General features: G+C 50.6%; 1 protein-coding gene across 2 annotated transcripts in view; it reads right to left on the bottom strand.

Annotated features, from left to right (window-relative positions):
- Positions 1 to 19,360, bottom strand: part of RNF43 (ring finger protein 43) — a 118,743-nt gene that overhangs the window by 15,989 nt on the left and 83,394 nt on the right. For both annotated transcript variants that reach the window (XR_004643445.1, XM_034752784.1), the window contains exons 3-8: positions 16,974 to 17,048; positions 14,957 to 15,088; positions 14,380 to 14,481; positions 7,843 to 7,998; positions 6,425 to 6,527; positions 3,669 to 5,171 (exon numbers count right to left, since the gene is read on the bottom strand). Coding sequence is in view for 1 of the 2 variants with exons in the window: in XM_034752784.1 (XP_034608675.1) it covers positions 3,669 to 5,171; positions 6,425 to 6,527; positions 7,843 to 7,998; positions 14,380 to 14,481; positions 14,957 to 15,088; positions 16,974 to 17,048 (2,071 nt within the window). In the remaining variant the exon portion in view is untranslated. The remainder of the gene's footprint in view (positions 1 to 3,668; positions 5,172 to 6,424; positions 6,528 to 7,842; positions 7,999 to 14,379; positions 14,482 to 14,956; positions 15,089 to 16,973; positions 17,049 to 19,360) is intronic.

Below are 19,360 nucleotides of genomic sequence, written 5' to 3'. Positions count from 1 at the left end.
AACACTTGTGTAACCATGCAAAAGTAGTCTTTTCCGTTTACAGAGTCACTGGCCAGGATCTGTGTGCTGCCTGTCATCCCACCACAGTTCAGAAACACCGTCGCTGCAAATCCATCTACTTACTATTCCCTGCACATTGCCGAGAGTCACAGGCCTGCACAGCAGGAGACAGTTCATGACCTTGCACGTTTGAATGACAACAGCCCCCGCTATGGAGTTTCCAAATCTGATCTGATTGCCCGCTGCAGAATAGCAATCTGGCTATTCTCTGGCACGAGAACGAATGGATATAAACTGGCCGTGGGGAGGTTCAGGCTTGAAATTAGACGAAGGTTTCTGACCGTCAGAGGGGTGAAATATTGGAACGGCCTTCCGAGGGAAACGGTGGGGGCGACGGACCTGTCTGGTTTTAAGATTAAGTTAGATAAATTTATGGAGGGAATGGTTTAATGGTAAAACATAGTAGTCAAGGAAAACCAAGAAATGGTAGGTAAATTGTATAATGGCTGACAGGGGTCAGGCTGGAGACTCTTGCCTATATGCTCGGGGTCTTACTGATCGCCATATTTGGGGTCGGGAAGGAATTTTCCTCCAGGGCAGATTGGCTGAGCCTCTGGAGGTTTTTCGCCTTCCTCCGCAGCATAGGGCAGGGATCTCTAGCAGGAGGGTTTCTGCCGATTGAAGTCACCTAAAACAGGATTGGGGACTTCAACAGCAGAGTCCAGGGAAGGGGTAGGGACGGTTTTATGGCCTGCAGCATGCAGGGGGTCAGACCAGATGATCATAATGGTCCCTTCTGACCTTAAAGTCTATGAGTCTATGAGTAAGCTTCCCAAGCACCACCGCCACTTGCTGTTGCACTGTCAGTGCAGGTCTTATTGTGGAGTCCCTATGCCAGAGAGCAGGAATGTGGCTTTTCACATCCCAAGGTCCTGCCACCACTGCTCATCATCCCAAACCTACGTGACAGTGCCACCCCACCAGGCAGGACTTGATTCTCCAGTCCAGAAGTGCCTAGCTTCTATGCAGAGCTGCTCCATGAACCCCAGCCACAACTTGACATTCTGATTTACTGTATCTGTCATCCTGCCATTGGCCTCGAGCATCTCATTTTCCTCACAATGCCACCAATTGCAGCAGTAACTGCTGAGGTTCTGCAGACAGAGCAGAATCATACGTCCTGTATTAGCAATGCTCATGAAAATTGCGCTGAGCTGTGCAGGGTGCATGCTTCTGCCAGAGAGATGTCAGAGACTAAAACGTGGTGTGCAGAACTGTAGGAATTTTTAAAATGGAGTGAAAGTTATGGGATGGAATAAGCATTCTGTATTGGAGAGAGTGGGATTGTGGGAATTTGAGCCCTATTCCCAGAAATCCCTGGATGAATAGCTGGTATCCCACAAACAACTGCGAAAATGTCTGGATGGCAGTGTAGGGCATGCTGTGATACCTACTTATTGATGCAACCACCTCTGGTGAGTACATGCAGCACTGACGCAAGCAGCCAAGTGTGCACATGTCCAAGTGCAATACAAAAGTCGGAGGCTCTAAGCCAACATAATTTATGTTGACCAAATTTTGTAGTGTAGCCTTTCAAGAGGCTGTTTGCAGTCAGGCAAAATGTGAGCCTTTTATTAATAATCTGAATGTGTCGCCAGAGAAAGGAGGAATGTAATTTATAGACTCACAGAGTTTAAGGCCAGGACCATTACATCATCTGCATAACTCAGGCCAAAGAATTTCACGCCATTATCCCTGTCTTGAGCCCAACAACTTGTGTTTGTCGGAAGCATCTCTTCCAGAAAGGCATCCAGTCTTGATTTGAAGACACAAAAAAAGACAGAGAATCCACCAACCAGGCAGTTTTTTTCCCTCACTGTTAAATATTATGCTATTTCAATTTGAATTTGTCTGCATTCAGCTTCTAAAAGCTCGGATGCTGTCAGCTGATTTATAAGACAGGCAAAAGGATTTATTAATCATATATGCTATTAATTAGAGCTTTAATATTGTAATGCCATTGGCCATTATCTTTGAAAACTCGTGGCGATCAGGGGAAGTCTCGGGCGATTGGAAAAAAGCAAATATAGTGCCCATCTTTAAAAAAGGGAAGAAGGAGAATCCGGGGAACTAGAGACCTCACCTCAGTCCCTGGCAAAATCATGGAGCAGGTACTCAAGGAATCCATTTTGAAGCACTTGGAGGAGAGGAAGGTGATCAGGAACAGTCAACATGGGCAAGTCATGCCTGACTAACCTGATTGCCTTCTATGATGAGATAACTGGCACTGTGGATATGGGGAAAGCGGTGGATGTGGTATATCTTGACTTCAGCAAAGCTTTTGATACAGTCTCCCACAGTATTCTTGCCAGCAAGTTAAAGAAGTATGGGCTGGATGAATGGACTATAAGGTGGATAGAAAGCTGGCTAGATCATCGGGCTCAACGGGTAGTGATCAACAGCTCAATGTCTAATTGGCAGCCGGTATCAAGTAGAGTGTCCCAAGGGTCAGTCCTGGGGCCGGTTTTGATCAACATCTTCATTAATTATCTGGATGAAGGGATGGATTGCACCCTCAGCAAGTTTGCGGATGACACTAAGTTGCGGTGGAGAGGTAATACGCTGGAGGGTAGGGATAGGGTCCTGAGTGACCTAGACAAATTGGAGGATTGGGCCAAAAGAAATCTGATGAGGTTCAACAAGAACAAGTGCAGAGTCCTTCACTTAGGATGGAAGAATCCCATGTACTGCTATAGGCTGGGGACCGACTGGCTAAGCGGCAATTCTGCAGAAAAGGACCTGGGGATTACAGTGGACGAGAAGCTGGATATAAGTTAACAGTGTGCCCTTGTTGCCCATATTGGGCTGCATTAGTAGGAGCGTGGCCAGTAGATCAAGGGAAGTGATTATTCCCCTCTAATCGGCACTTGTGAGGCCATATCTGGAGTATTGCATCCAGTTTTGGGCCCCCCACTACAGAAAGGATGTGGACAAATTGGAGAGAGTCCAACGGAGGGCAACAAAATGAACAGGGGGCTGGAGCACATGACTTCTGAGGAGAGGCTGAGGGAACTGGGCTCATTTAATCTGCAGAAGAGAAGAGTGAGGGGGGATTTGATAGCAGCCTTCGACTACCTGAAAGGGGGTTCCAAAGAGGATGGAGCTCGGCTGTTCTCAGTGGTGGCAGATGTCAGAACAAGGAGCAATGGTCTCAAGTTGCTGTGGGGGAGGTCTAGGTTGGATATTAGGAAACACTATTTCACTAGGAGGGCGGTGAAGCACTGGAATGGGTTCCCTAGGGAGGTGGTGGAATCTCCTTCCTTAGAGGTTTTTAAGGCCCGGCTTGACAAAGCCCTGGCTGGGATGATTTAGTTGGGAATTGGTCCTACTTTGAGCAGGCAGTTGAACTAGATGACCTCCTGAGGTCTCTTCCAACCCTAATCTTCTATAATTCTGATGTCTGAACTCTGAAAACATCCATTCTCAGTTGTTGTCAGTAGCTTGGGGCAACGTGTGGTGTTTATATGCGCGCGCACACACACACGCACACACACACACACACGCACACACACATGCACACACACACGCACACGTCTATATATGAACCCTGAATTGTACAATCCACTGTTCAGAGGTTTGCTAAAAGCAGAGGTGACTAACAAACTTACCCTGATTGTGTTGCAGAGTTTGGCAGGGGAGGTAAAGACTTGTGTTGTCTTCTGTGGTGCCTGTCCCTGAGAAATCAACTGGATACATGGGTTTCCCCTCCCATTCTGATAGATCCTTGTCCTGCTGCTGGGACTCCAAGTGGGAGGGCGGGACTCGGCACTTCCAAACCACCTGAGAGCCTGAGCAATAGGGCATAGGGGCCGTTGGCAACAGTGGCTGAACTTCTGGGGAGCAGCAGTAGCCAGGGGAGTGGCCATAGTGAATGTGAACATTGCAGTCTTTGTGCACATCTGAGTCCTCTGAAAGGTGAGCCAGAACAGGCTCCGGGCGGCACTTCCGTTTCCTTCTGTGGTGACGGCTTTGTAAGCCATGTTTCTGTGACAGCGGGAAAGACAATGAACCAGCTGCTCCAGCTTGCCTACTGGCCACCCAGCTGAAGTCAGACCCGTCTGCAGAAGAGGAGAGGTGCTTTGAGAGGTCAGGTCCCTGATGCACACAGGAGAGCTGTCCTGACAGAGATGCAGCCTGGGACACTGGGCTGCTTTCAAGAGGCTGTTTGCAGTGACGCGTTTTCTCAGTCCTCTTTTGTGTCCGAGCACTGGGCACAGCCCCAGCAAACCGGGGCTTACGCTGGCTGGGTTCCTGGCCTGATCTCCCAGATGGACACTCTAGGTCTTTCCTGTAGTGATGGTGCCTGTGGTGGTGATAATGGACATGACTTAGTGTCTGATTCTTGGCTAATGCAGTGCTGCCAGTCTCCTTCAAGTCCAAAGACCTCGGCCTTGGCTCCCCTGGAGGCTGCAGCTGCTCCTGGCCATTGTCAGTGGAGCTACAGTACACCCAGGGGTCATAGTCACTGCTCAGCGAGCTGCGGAAGGTGGAGCAGCTGCCATGGATGCCTTGGAGGCTGACATCTGTGCAATTCAACATAGAATCACTGGAGGAGCCATGACAGGGTCCAGAGCTGGAGTCACTGCCCGGACCATCAGCCAGGTACCCACTGGGCTCTGTGAGATAGCTCTCCCCTGAGGCACTGCTGTTGTGCTGTCTCCCATGACTGGTTCCCCGACGAAGAGGGGCAGCGTGGTGCTGTCTCGGTACTACCGCAGTCCTGTATCCCAGGCAACGGGCCTGGTGCTGAAGTGGGCAGGTCCTGTGAGAAGATGGCATCTGCCCACATGCTGGAGATTTTCGGTGCTGCTCATTCCCTAGGCCTTGGGCTAGAGAGGGCTGATGGCTGCATGTGGCCCTGGAGCCCACTGGCCTGTATGGCAAATAGTGCATGGTGCTGAAATCCAACTGGGAGAGCTCTGGGGAATGGAAGAAGGGGTTGCCATGGGGGAGCTGCGAAGCAAAGTTCCTGAGCCGCTGCTGGGGGTGGGCCTCTGGGAGGTGATACAGGGCGTGTCCTGGGTGTTGCCGGAAGAGGTGAAGCCGCCGCCCAGGTTCCAGATCCTGGGAATTCTGCCTCAAATGTGCAGGTTGGGCAAAGGCAGCCCCCTCTAGAGAGACAGAAAGGGCATATCCACTACGTATCTGCATCCCATCCCACAGTAACCTGGCAACCTCTCCCCAGAACCCGCCCACACACCCAGTGCCTGGCAACCCCTCCCCAGTGCCCCGCCCCACTCACCCCATGCCTGGCAACCCCTCCCCAGTGCCCCGCCCCACTCACCCAGTGCCAGGCCGCCCCTCCCCAGACCCCGCTCACTCGTCCACCTGCCCTGACCCACCTCTCTTCTGTGCTTGATACCCAAACATTCCCTGTCCCCACCAGCACATGGGGACCCTTTCACTGCTTCCCATACAGCCTGATGAGCCTTCCCCTAAACCAGTGCCTCTGGAGACCTTCAGAGAGCTGCACACACAGGTGTGGGTGCAAGAAAACCTCCTTGGTGCTGGTTCACAGCCATGAATCTCCCTCACACACAAATTCCCTCGCATGCACACCACAACCCCCCTCCTCCCACACACCACAAACACTCTCCCCTCCACAAACACCACCCACCCCCACACTCCCAACATCCACCCCCACATACACACCACACCTTTCCCACACGCACCACAACCCCCCCCCCACACATAACACCACCCCAACACACCACAACCCCCTTCTCCCCACGCACCATAAACCCCCTCCCCTGACACATAACACCACCCACCCCCACACTCCCATCATCCACCCCGACATACACACCACGTCTTCCCCACACGCACCACAAACCCCACACACATAACACCCCCCACACACACACCACAAATCCCCTTCCCCCATACCCAAACAACCACACACACACACCACACCATGCCCTCCCCCCACACACCCCCACATCCCAAACACCCACATCCACACCACAACCCCCCCACACATAACACCACAACCCCCCCCACATAACACCCCCCACACACCACAAACCCCGTTCCCCCCCCACACAAACACCCCACCCTCGCACACACACCACATCCACCCACCCACACCCCCAAATACCCACATACATACTACACCTTCCCCCCGCACACGACAACCCCCCTCCTCCGACACACATAACATCACACACACACACCACAAATCCCCTCTCCCACACACCCCACACACACACACATCACAAACACCCCACACACAAAGACACCACAAACACCCTTCCCCACACACCACAAACACCCCCACACACATCACAATTCCCTTCCCCCACCCACCCACACTCTTGCTGGGAGGTGCTTTTCATGGGCGATTTGGCCCCTGCTGGAGCCCTACCAATGATATTGAACATGCAGAGCGGGCAGGTGTGGTGCTGCTGCAGCCAGGGGTCAACACACTCTCTGTGGAACTCATGGGAACAGGAAATAATCCGCAGCTCCTAGACAGAGACAGAGAGAAGGTTTGAGTGGGCAGAGCAAGGTCCCTGGAGGGAGCTGGATGTGGGTGGGGAGAGGTCTCTCTCCCTGCTCCATGGATCAGCCTTGATCTCACACTCTGGGCGCTTCCCAATGTATAAAACAAGACCACCGAAGCACCTCTAATGCTGTGAGCTGGCTCTGAGCGTACCAGCCCATGCCTCTGCAGTGCCCAAGCTCTGGGGTCCAAGTGGGGCACACATTGCAAAGCCCGCTGGAGGAATGCCCTGTCAGCAGCCCTCTGACACCGGGGGCTCCAACAAAGGCCCCAGTGCTGAGTGCAACTGGCGCGGCACCCCTTGGGGAGAGGCATTGCTCAGGGAACCAGGCCCCAACCCATTAGAAGCTTTCCCCATACCCACAGCTCTCCCTGCAAATGTCCTGGCAGCCAGGCCAGGCCATGGAGCTCTGGAGTCACCTGGTCCTGGAAAGATACAACTGATTCATTGATTCCAAGGCCAGAAGGGACCATTGTGATCATCTAGGCTCACCCCTCCACAAGACAGGCCAGAGAACTTCCCCACAACAATTCCTAGAGCAGACCTTAGAGAAAACCATCCCATCTTGATATAAAAATCATCAGCGATGGAGAATCCCCCACAACTCTGGGTAAGTTGTTCCAATGGTTCATTGCTCTCACTGTTAAAAACGCACGCCTTATTTCCAACCTAGCTTCAGCTCCCAGCCAGTGGATGGTGTTACTTTTCTCTGTTAGCATGAGGAGCCCCATATCAAATATTTGTTCCCTGTGATCAAGTCACCCCTTAACCTTCCCTGTGTTAACTGATTGCCAGCAGGGGAGCCAGGCGCTGTGCCAGCATCCTGTCTGAAGGCTCCCAATGGCAGCGTGGTGCAGTGACAAAGGCCGGGATACCTGGATAGCAGCCAGGTTCACACACCCAGCGAGAGGATGCTCTTGGCAGTAGGCATCACCTGGGCATCCTAGGACAGACCCCCAAAGGACGAAGGTCCATAGTCTCAAAGAGATTTAGGCACCCAATTCCTGATTTCAATGGGAGTTGGGTGCCTAAATCCCTGTGAGGCTCTGGGTTTAAAGCCCTCACAGGCCCCCTCTCCCATGCTGGTACAGTAGGCAGCAGTGCTGTGCTTGCTCCAAAGCCCTGCCCCACAGAGCACACTGCTCCTTTTGCCATTTACAGAGAGTCCTGCACAGCTGTGCAGCCCCCCTCCCAACGGCACCTCTGCCTAGAGAGTTCAGAGCCATGATTGGCCAGACTTGCTGTCTGGCTTCCAGCCTACACATACAGCTCGTCCTACCTGGCCCTCGCTGAACTCCTCCAGACAGATAGCGCAGACGGGGGCTGAGCTGCAGCTGCTGGCCGAATCCCTTAGGGTGGCCTGTCGGCACCGGGCCTGGTACTTCCGGGTGGCCAACTGGCTGATCGCCTGCATGGTCTGCTGCTGCAAGGAGTCCTGGGAGAAAGGAAAAGAAAGCTAGACTGAAGAGAGGACTGGCCCCTCCTGCACAGCTAGGACAAAGAGACACATGTTCCTCCAAATTGCCAGATGTGAAAAGCGAGGGCTCTCCTTTCACCAGCCACGCTGCAGCCTGCAGCACCAGGTCTCTGCACCCTACCTGGCAATAAAGGCAGCGGAGACAGACAAAGAGACCTGACAGCTATTCAAGGCAAACCGTGCGGCAGCATGACCTAGTTGTCAGAGCAGGTCATTGGCCTTCAGGAGACCTGGCTTCTATTCCCGACTCTCCCCCGACTCAGGTTGTGATCTGGGCCCAACCTTCCAAACACGCCCACTAATTCGGAGTGCCTGATGTGGCATGGCGCACCCACATGAGGTTGAAAATTCAGGCGTTAGCCTCTCTGGGACTCAGCTGTATAATAGGGACAATGTTACTCCTCTTTGGGAAGGGGTTTGAAGTCCGCAGGTGAAAGGCCCTACATCAGTGAGCTGTACTGTTACGATTAATGTATTGATGAAAATGGGTTCTTTAGCCACATAAGAATAAATACAGTGTTCACAGTTTCCACCAGCTGCAATAAAACAGTGAGGACTCTTAATCCTCACACATAAAGGCCTAAGCTAATCGCCTGCTCGACTCAAGAAGGAATTTGCCCCATGGCAAATTAGGGGCAATCTGAGATTTTACAAACTAGCCATTGAACCTGAACTAGATGAGTCTGTGGCGACTCTTCTGCGAGCCAGGAAGACCGAATGATGCTTTGTCCCAGGGCTGGATTACCCAATAGGCCGTCTAAGCACGTGTTTAGGCACCAGCAAAACAGGGGGCACCAAAAAAATGAGATTTTTTTTTAAATTTGATATTTCAAAAAAAGCATCGAAGTAGTCATCATGGGAAAAATCAGAACTTTGTTAGACTTCCTTACACTCCACTCCACACTCTTCCCCCGTTTTTCTGTTAGCTTTTTATTACTTATCCCCACCTAAACCAGGGGGGGCGTCCTACTAACGTGGATTGAAATAATGCGAGGAAATCAGATCCTGTCATGTATTGCAATAAATTTATGTTTTATTATTGATATATTCTTCTGAGTTATACGTACTTGATTCATTTTTTTTCTTATATATATACATAAAAATAGTGTACGTTGTGTAATTTGTTTTTTTTTTTTTCAAGTTCAGATAACTGAGATAAGGGGCAGGATGAAACGTAACCAACTGAGTGGAGCACAGAAATGTAAACTGGTGGAAGAAAAGAAACAAAAAACTAGAGAAATTTTTCAAAATCTTCCAAAGCTGACATCATTTTTCAAAGCAAATCCATCAGAAGCAACATCTTCTCTCAGTAGCACAGACATTGTTCCAAAACCTGTAGGCGTTTCAGAGACTGACCATTTTTCTATTGGTGAAACAAACACCATTCCAGAACATGTGGATGTGTCAGAGACTGTAACTGATCATCCTACTCCTGGTGGTAAAACAGACATTGTCCTAGAAGGTGTGGATGTGTCAGAGACTGAACCTGCTCATGCTGTAAATAATAGGAGAAAAGATCCTGGTATGTGGGTTAATTTCAGTACCGATGATGTAGCTTACTGGATAGATCGTGGACCAAACGACTGTCAACACCACACTGGGCCATTTGAGAAATCACATCGGACTTTTACCAATGGCAAACAAACAAGATATTGTCCACAAAACTTATTTTTCATCATGAAAGTGAATGGTGAGAAATACACTCGAGAATGGCTACTGTATTCACCATCAACAGGGTCTGTGTACTGTTTTGTTTGCAAACTTTTTGCATATAAACCTTCAACATCCCGGTTTGCTGCGGATGGATTTAGTGACTGGCGGAATACTGTGTTAATTGAACAACATGCAAATAACACTACTCGCAGAGATTCAGTGTTGACATTTAAATCGAAGACAGGGCTTTGGATTGACACAAAAATTGGAAGAACAAATTAAAGGGGAGCGAGAATACTGGCAACACGTCTTGCAGCGTGTTATAGCTGTTATTCAAACATTTGCTGAATGTGGTCTGCCTTTCCGGGGATCAAATGACACATTTGGATCCTTGCAGAAAGGAAATTTCTTGGGATTGTTGGAGCTTGTGGCTCAGTTTGACTCATTTTTGCAGGCCATATCTCAGAATATGGGAATGCTGGCAAAGGTAACCCATCATACTTATCCAAGACAATATGTGATGAACTCATTGGTCTAATGAGTGACAAAGTTCGTTCAGCTATTGTGGATTAAATAAGTACTGCTGGGCACTTCAGTTTATCTGTTGACTCTACACCTGATCTTTCACATATTGATCAATTGAGTATTATACTAAGATATACGTCTCCCACAGATGGAAAGCCAGTTGAACGATTTATAACATTTGAAAAGCCACACTGGTGAAGAAATGGCAAATCAAGTACTGCATTATCTGTGCCAAGTTTGCAAAATAGATTTTTCAAAGTGCAGAGGTCAGTCTTATGACAACTCTACCAACATGTCAGGGCGTTATCAAGGAATGCAGAAGAAGCTTTTAGAACAGAACAAATATGCCATATTCATACCATATGCCATATTCATAATCATCTAACATTGATGATTACTAACTGCTCCACAGAACGCTCTTTTTCTCAGCTGAAAAGAATATAAAACCCCCGGAGAACAACAATGTGTCCGGACAGACTTGATTCACTTTCCCTATTGTGTATGGAAGCGGACATGCTTCGTCGAGTCAGCTTCGATGAACTTAACCAGAATTTTGCAATCAGAAAATCTAGAAAGAAGCTATTTTAATTTCAGCATAAATGTAAGTTTTGTGTCATTTTGAAAATAAAAATTTATTTTACGGTATAGTATTGTTTTTATTTTGAATTACATATGGGGGGGCACCATAATTTTTTCAGTGCTTAGGGCCTTTAAAGGTCTTAATCTGGCCCTGCTTTGTCCTCTCTGTTGAGTACAAGTGTTGGGCTAGTGGCCCCTTACTGAAACATAGTGGTTTTTTGGTTGGCCCCCTAGCAAGGAGAAAGGGGACGGGCTGAAGAGGAGTCAGGATCCTGGGACTGACAGGTCCCCAGGGCCAATGGGGAGAGGCCAGCACTCCCAAGTCAGCAGTTAAGAGCCCAGGGCCCATGTTCCCTGTGAGTTGGAGCTGCCAGGGCAGAGCTGGGCCAGGGAGCATGCAGCAGCCCCAAGTCAGAGCAGCAGCCGGAGCGAAGCCCCAGAGCGATAGTGGTGGGGTGAGTCTCCCACTGTCACAGCAGGGTCCTGTGCATCAGTCTAGGCCCTAGGGAGAGAACAAGATACGGGCCCCTTCCAAAAGTCTATCGGGAGGCCATTGAGCACTGGAGCCAGAGGGGGACATGGCTGGCTGGGAGGGCACTAAGTGCCAGCCCTAGAGGGGGACCTGGCCTGGGAGGAGGCTGAAGCAAAGGTGCAGAACGGGTTCTGTCACACCGAGTCCAGTCCCGTCTGGGGGCAGTGCCACACCGGACTCATAAATTTGTTGCACTTTAGAGGCTGCTGCACTGAACTGTACCCAAACCAGTTCCTCACCGTGCTGACACTGTGAAGGGCTCTTCGATGCCCAAGGAACAGTTTTGGGTGCACAAATGTTTAAGTGAATTGCAGGTTAAAAGGGTAACACGTGCGGTAGGTGTGTCTAGGCGTAGGGGCGCCTCTTCCCTCCTTAGAGTTGCCCATGAAGAGACTGAGGTGAACACCCAGGAACCCCTGGTTTCAGTCCTCCCTGTGTGATGCGAGTCCTGTTCACACAGGGCCGGGAGGGAAGTGCAGGTGGGCAGAACCAGGGTGAAGTGAATCAGGGCAGGGACTCAGATCCTTTCGTCACTCGGTTCAGCCAGGGTACCGTGGACATAGAGAAACTCCCCTACTAGGGTCGGACAAATCCCCTGCTTACACAAGGTTGATGAACAGTCAAGATTCAGACAAGTAGCTTTTGAGACATGTGACTTGGAAAAAACAGGACTCCATTTGAGTGCAAGGGTCCCTGTGGCCGCACCCCAATGCAGAATTGATGGTTATGGCTGTGAACATCTTAACTATGGAAAGATCATCTCACTTATACAGCCTGGGGATGGAATATCACAAAAATCTGTGCCACAAAATGAAATACTGCCTGTGATGATGTATCTATAGATTGTTTCATAAAACACAAGCCCAAGGGGCAGATTTACAGTTGCACACACAACTTGATTTCTGGCAGTCCCTAACGTAATTTTTGCATAGAATTTTCTAAGTCGTTTCTTTGTTTGTTTGTTTAGAAAACTGAAAAAGTAAAGACTTCCTTCATCAGCAACTGCAACGACCTCCCACGTGGGCCATCAGGGGATTTTGAACTCAGAAACTCCAGATCCACTGCACAGTACAGCACAGTCCTCTCCCATTTGAGTTAAATGGGTTTCCAGTAGCTACGCACCAGCCATCAAAGCAGGTCACAACACACACAGGCTTACGTCGGGCGGCTCCCGGTCAGCGGTGCAGTGGGGGTGCAGAGGCAGGCTTCCTGCCTGTCCTGGCACCGTGGACCACGCTGCGCCCCAGAAGCAGCCAGCAGCAGGTCTGGCTCCTAGGTGGAAGCGCGCAAGCAACTTCACATGGCTCTCGCCCGCAGGCACCACCTCCCCAGCTCCCATTGGCCAGTTCCCGGCCAATAGGAATGCGGAGCCGGTGCTTGGAGCGGGGGCAGCACACGGAGTCCCATGGCCCCCCTGCCTAGGAGCCAAACCTGCTGCTGGCTGCTTCCAGGACGCAGCACGGTGTCAGAACAGGCAGGGACTAGCCTACCTTAGCCAGGCAGCACTGCCGACGGGACTTTTAACGGCCTGGTCGGCGGTGCTGACCAGAGCCGCCCTGACCCAATGCCTGACATTCCGTGACCCGGTTCTGGGTCGCGACACGCAGTTTGAAAACCACTGTCTTAGGGTAGGGGTACAGAAGGGCTATAAGTGCAAAGAATTAATGGCACTAGAATTACTAATGCCAGTTGTTGGAAGAAAAGAGACTAGAACTCATAGGATCTTGGCTGCCTGCATTTCCCCTGTGCAAGCAGAAGGAGGAGAATCTGGTTTGCCCAAGCCCAATCTGAAGCACTAGCTACGGCCCTGGCACGTGTTAGAGGAGGCTGAGTGGGGCGCAGGCTCAGTGCAGGTAGAACATTCCCAATCTGGTTGCAAAAGTTTTGACATTTGGAAAAGCTCCTAGTTCTTTTATGGAAAACAGCTGCACCGTTTCCGTTCCAACTTTCAAAAATGTCCAACCTGAGGCAGAGCCCAGACATGAGGAATTTCTGCCTGAGGTGAGTGTTGGGCTACCTCAGCTCTAGGCGTCGCTGCTGCTCCACCGGCAATAATCGTATAATACCCCAAATCTCAACTCCTCTGGGACTTCCCTTTCTGGGTACTGAGCTTTCCGTTCTGCTTATCTTTGCTGCTATGTGTCATTTCACTAGAAGACGTGCAAGCTTATCTTTCTATTGAGTCAGAAAAAACTGGTTCTGTCAGAAATGGGGAAGTGCTGAATCTCAGGGCAAGGGTGGGCGGTGTTCTTTGTTCTTTCCATTTCTAGTGGATTACACTAAAATGTAGCTATTTTTATCTGAGTTGTGGTTGTGGCCAAGGAAGTGACTCAAGACTTCGGGTGCCCAAACTCCGATGCCTTAAACAGGCCTGGGTCTCAAAGGTAGCTGCTTAGCTCACCCTGAAATCCAGGCCCATTTCAGGTGTCTCTAGTCACATGTCACTTCTGGATCTCTAGGCCAACAAGGTATTCAGGAGCTGGATTGTCAGGAGTGACTTTGTTATCTAAATTTGGAAATATTTCTGTACTTGGAAGGTCTTTTATGTAATGTATTGGTTTTCATCCCAAACACTAAAGTATTTCAGCCTCTCTAATGTTAGAACAGGCCAGTGACTTCCCCAGGCACCGAGGACAGGGTTAGTTAGTGTGCAGGGGAATTCAGGGCACTTTGCCAACATTTGTGTAACTGGCGCTTGCTCGGGAGAGCTAGCTGGGAAGGTGCCGCAATTCACAGGTACAGCAATGTCTGGGGTGAGTGCAAACCACATCTGACACGACTGGTTCCCAAAACCCAGGGCTGGAGTGTGGCTGCACTGAATCACTACAGGAACCCAGACTGCTCACATCATTTGAGCTGCAGGCTTGTCCCTGCAACGGGACACTCGCCTTGTGTAGACAGGTCTCCTCTTTCTCAAACACATACACACTTTCTCTCACTCTTATCTCTGCCCCATCATGCCCTTCCTTAGACTGCGTAGAAGGCGCCCCCATTGCTCCCCTCTTGCTGGTAGAACAGCCTGGTTCTGAGCTGTCTCCACACGGTCTTACCTGAGTCCTGTTCCAGTGACACTTGGTGCGAACGACAAAAATCAGAACGATCACAATGACAGTGCTCAGCACTGTGAGAAGAATCCACACATCATAGTCTGGCTGTTGGAGAGAGACAGAAGATCCATTACCCTGGTAGGAATGAGAACAGGCCAGGCTCCTGATCCCTTCAGACATAGGAGGGGTGCCCGGCCAGACCCACCCTCCTGGCCCTTCACAGGGAAAAGAAAACCGGTCTGAGGTCCTCGCTGCACATCTCAGCCCCTCTTGGTGTCTCAGCTCGCTATGCTTTGCTCTGCAGAGCAAAGGGCCTGAGCCTGGTACCAGATAAAGAGACAAGACATTTCTTTAGATGACTTGGGAGGTTTCAGAGAGAAATTGCCAATGAGCCGAAGGGGCTTTACAACCTTCACTAGCCGTGGGCAGCCTGAGCCACAGAGGAGGAAGAAGGGCTCCATATGGCTCTTGCAGAGGGCCAGGGTGTCACCTCCCATGGAAGGGAGGCACAGCGTTGCTCCAGTGCTGGAAAGATTGACCTGGAGTGGAAAGGAGAAGGTGGGTATGACATGTTCCTCACCCATGCTGGCTGCTCTTTAACCTCAATCTTCACATGTGCTTCTCGATTCTTGTTCACAACGCCCATCAGAAGCTCAGCATCATGGCCCCGGATCAACACCACAGGCTGACTCAGGCCCCTGGGTTTCCTCAGCTGCAAAGAAACAAGCTTGTTCATGAGCTGGCCCAGAGCCCAGTTTGAGACGTGGGTGAGATGGAGATTTATCAACACCCACCATCAAATAAGGTGTGGGGGAAATGAGGACTGCTGCCCAGGACAAGAGCTACAATCGCTGCCCAGAACCCATGACATGGTATATTTATTATTGTCCTTCTGCTCCTCTGTCTGCACCAGATGGAAGTGCCTCATCCCCCCACACCCTGGCTCCTGCCCACCTCTCTGCTCTTGCCTCTACTGCTCCCCTCCCTGCCCCTTTCCTGTCCTTGTCCCTGCCTCCTCTACAGGCACTGCTTGTCTCTTGCTTTCCTCTTTCAACCTCTTCCCCAAAACCGACAGGCTTCACCTCAGAGAGGGGATGATGCTTCATAACTCTTGCAAAAAAAGAATGAACACCCTGGCGTGTCTCACTGCCTTTACCCCTCCTGTCTCCCGCACCGTACGTTGTCTGTCTCACTTGTAAGCTGTTTGGTGCAGGGCCTTTGCCTTTATACTGTACCTGCTAGTAAAGTGCCTAGCCCAATGCTGGACCTCAGGAATGAGTGAATAAATCCACTATGAAAAGTAATGGGGCCAGTGCCCGTGATCGGGGCCACATTCCTTCTTGTGTACAGTGAGATGAGCACAGTCTCTCTAGCCCAAATCTGAGCTTTCTTCGCTAATTCACCTACACTAGATCCTGGTTAGTCGTTATTTGACATAACTAATGCTGCCTGCCTCACGCCCAGGTCAGCAAAAGCAAGGCCTGCTTCCTCCCATGGACCTAGTGGAGGGTGCTCTTAGCCTGCACGTGTTACGCCCTGACACAGTGTCCGTGGGGAAGGGTCTAGGGTTCTTCTCACTAAAGCAAAGTGTTCTTTGTCACCAACAGCCACGTTAGTTTAGACTCACTTCCCGTGACTCTAGCACCACAGAAAGTGGAGCCTATTCGTACCTATAGCCTGCAGTTCTCGTTCTGCTTAGCCTGGTGCCATTTTGATTGTACGCCAAACACTAGCAACCATCATTGACCACCCACTTACACAACAATAACAGCTACTCCACACAGGTCTGAGACTTGCTCCATGCCATTATTCTGTCACATGGGGTGGGAGGAAGCAGCTCCCTTTGTGTGAGACCAACACAGTTGATCAGCGACAGAGAAAAGAGCCGGCGAACCCTGAGCTCTTTGCACACAGGTGGAGTTCAGAAGTCTACTTGGATTAATTCTGAAGAGCAGCAATCTCTCCTGAGACTGGATTGTCCCACACCCTCCCACTCCCACGTCCTTCACCACCAGCTCTCTCCAGGTGTCTCCCTACCAACCATGCTCTTTCTCTAAACACCTGATGTACCTCCTTGTGCCCTGGCGCTCTCTAGGGACCAGATGTCTCCTTAGGGAACAGATGCTCCTCAGTGACCCTGGGTAAAGTCAGTGTTGTAGATGTTTTACCAGTTGTGAGAGTCTATATGGCTCCCTCATGGGTAACGGTTCGGCTGCTAGCATGAGGACTCTGGAGGGACTGCACTTGGCAAACTCGATGCCGGAACAGTTTGGCTGCACAGAGCAGGGATTGTGTGCAGAAATGCCTGCTTGGACATCTAGTTGTGCAATGGAGCTACCCCATTAGGGAAAGGCTTTGTGCAAACTGGGCTCTCCGTGTTCGGGATGAGCTGGGGAAAGGTCTCTGTTCTATGGTAGGTGTACTGAATAGAGGAGCCAACCTGCACCATCACCCCTTGCCTCAACCCCAGCTCTGTCCCTCCATTTCTGCAGGTCATGGCTGGTATGGAGAAGGGGGAGCCTGGACTGGAGCTGTGTGTATTTCAGGACAGGATGGTATCACTGAAGTTTTCCTGAAGGTATCAATAGCGTTTGTACCTGGTCAGCAGCACTTTCATCATCTGTGATGTCGAAGAGGATGGCACGAGCCCCCCGCTCCCCTGCTAGCTTCGCCTGTCCAAAAAAACAGACCAAGAACATGAGTGGATACTTCATGCTGCACTTATGTGTTTTGCAAGGCTCGCTAGCCTAGCAGCAAACACACAAGACCCAGAGGTTAGAAGCTGAAGTCAGCTAGAAACGAGACATGATATTTTAACAATGAAGCAGTGACCCGTTGAAGTAGCTTCCCAGGCGTGGAAGATTTTCCATCACTTGGAGCCTTGAGATTGAGATTGGCAGTCTCTAAAAGATCCACTCCAGCTGGCCCACAAGTGAGGGCCCAATGCAGGGCTTGCTGGGTGACGGTCTCTGGCCTGTGCCATGCAGGAGGGCTGAATGGACAATCAGTGGCCTTCACATCTATGATTGTTACCGCAGGAGACTTTGTACAGTGTTTGGCTACAGCATGCTCTCTCAGAGCGTTGGTCTACACTGCAGCTTTGCGTGTGCTTCCCAGCCCAGGCAGATGGACACATGCTAGCTCTGCTTGAGGTAGTGCGCTACAAACAGCATTGTAGCTGGGCTTGCATGGATGGCAGCTTGGGCTAACTGTCCAGGGGTCCAGGCGGGTTTGTCCCCCAGCAGCTAGCCTGAGCCGTCGCCTATGCTACCCTCGGCTACACGGATATTTCTAGCATGCTAGTTCCAGCAGAGCTAGCATGTGTCTGTCTACCCGCACTGGGAAGCGCACGCCTAGCTGCAGTGTAGACATACCCAGGGTTATATACACCCGTTAGTTCCTAGGTCTCCTTCGTGCCCATTCCCATGTTTGCATCAACACACAAATGTACCATTACTCTACAATACACAGTGTCCAATGCACACACAATTATACACACAGATACACTCACTTAGGCATCATCACAGCACATGTGCAAACACATGTGAAACACACATGTACCCAGATATTGTCATGTTTACGTATCCATGCACACATTCATGCTTTAATACTTATAACCGTGCTCACATGACACCCACTCACTTACACACACACACACAGCCATGCCTGTGTCTGTACACATGCGCATGTACACACACACACTTACACATATACACACACGTTTGCAGGCATGCCCACACACAGCCATGCCTGTGTCTGTACACATGCACACACACATATACATGTATATACCTACACTTACACACGTCTGCATGCACAGACACACATTTCCTTGCGTGCGCACACACACACACACACACACACTCACACACTTCATCATTTCTTCTGATGCTTTCAGTCCAGCACATCCCCACCCCCCTCAGTGCTGAGCTGGGTTTGCATCCTGCAGGCTTACAAGGTGCAAATATGGTGATAGAATGTGAATCCACTTGCTTTCCCCTCTTCCGTATAGAAAGCCTCATTTATCCCACAAAACGAAGGGGGAACTGGAGCAGGGTTATTGCACATGAAACGATCAATGGGGCGTTTCAGCTTCCAAAGAGCCAAAAGAAGGGAGGCAGGATGGTGCAGTGGTTAGGGCCCAGGACCTGGGTTCAAGTTCTGACTCTGCCATAGAGTCCGTGTGTGACCTTGAGCGAGTCACCTAGCTGCTCTGTGCCTTAGCGCTTAGCTGTGCAGCAGGGTAACGGCCTTGCCCTGCTCCCAGCGGCTGTCTGGATACACTCATTAAAGCCGGTGAAGCACTCATGTACTACGGTGATGGGGGCCATACCCTAGACAGGAGAAAGAAGAAAAGAGATTGTCAGACACCTTCACCTCCTGCCTGGCCGCCCTGCCCGCTGTGCCTGAGAGGGGAACAGGTGAGATGGAGGAATAGGGAACTGACCTACCACCTGAGAGAGCAGGACGGAAAGCACCAGCAAGGGCTCCATCTACGAGAGCACGGGGAGAGTGTGGTAAGGAGCACGAGGAAGAAGAGCAGCAAGACACCATCAGGGAGCAATGTCCATATGGCAGAGCGAAGGCTGCTTTGGACTAGCTAGTGGGATCTGTTACAGAGGCACATTTCATTGAGCGCTCTTCAGGGTTCCCTCCCTGCATTTCCAGGTGTTTTTAATGGCTGCGCTCTCTGGTACAGTTGAATGGGAATGTTACGTAACAACTGTAACTCAACGTTGTCAGTCATTTTGGCTGTTTGTAGCTGGGTATAACGTCTCACTCAGCCTACATGGAGAGCTCCTTCCAATTCACACTCTCCAGCAAGTCTCAAAGAGGCTGAAGGGCCAAGCTAGAGAGCGGGGAGATGGCGAAAGGCGCTGAGGTTTCAGTGGCTCCCTCTTATGTATCCAGGCACTGCCAAATACAAACCCCTGGAATGGAAGGAGGGGGCCCCTGCCTTGGGAGCCCAGTATGTGCCTCACCC

The sequence above is a fragment of the Trachemys scripta genome, chromosome 18, assembly GCF_013100865.1.
Source record: "Trachemys scripta elegans isolate TJP31775 chromosome 18, CAS_Tse_1.0, whole genome shotgun sequence".
In the NCBI taxonomy this organism is placed as follows: Eukaryota; Metazoa; Chordata; order Testudines; family Emydidae; genus Trachemys; species Trachemys scripta.
Note: the sequence above shows the minus strand (reverse complement) of the source record. Positions and strands in the feature narration are given on the sequence as shown.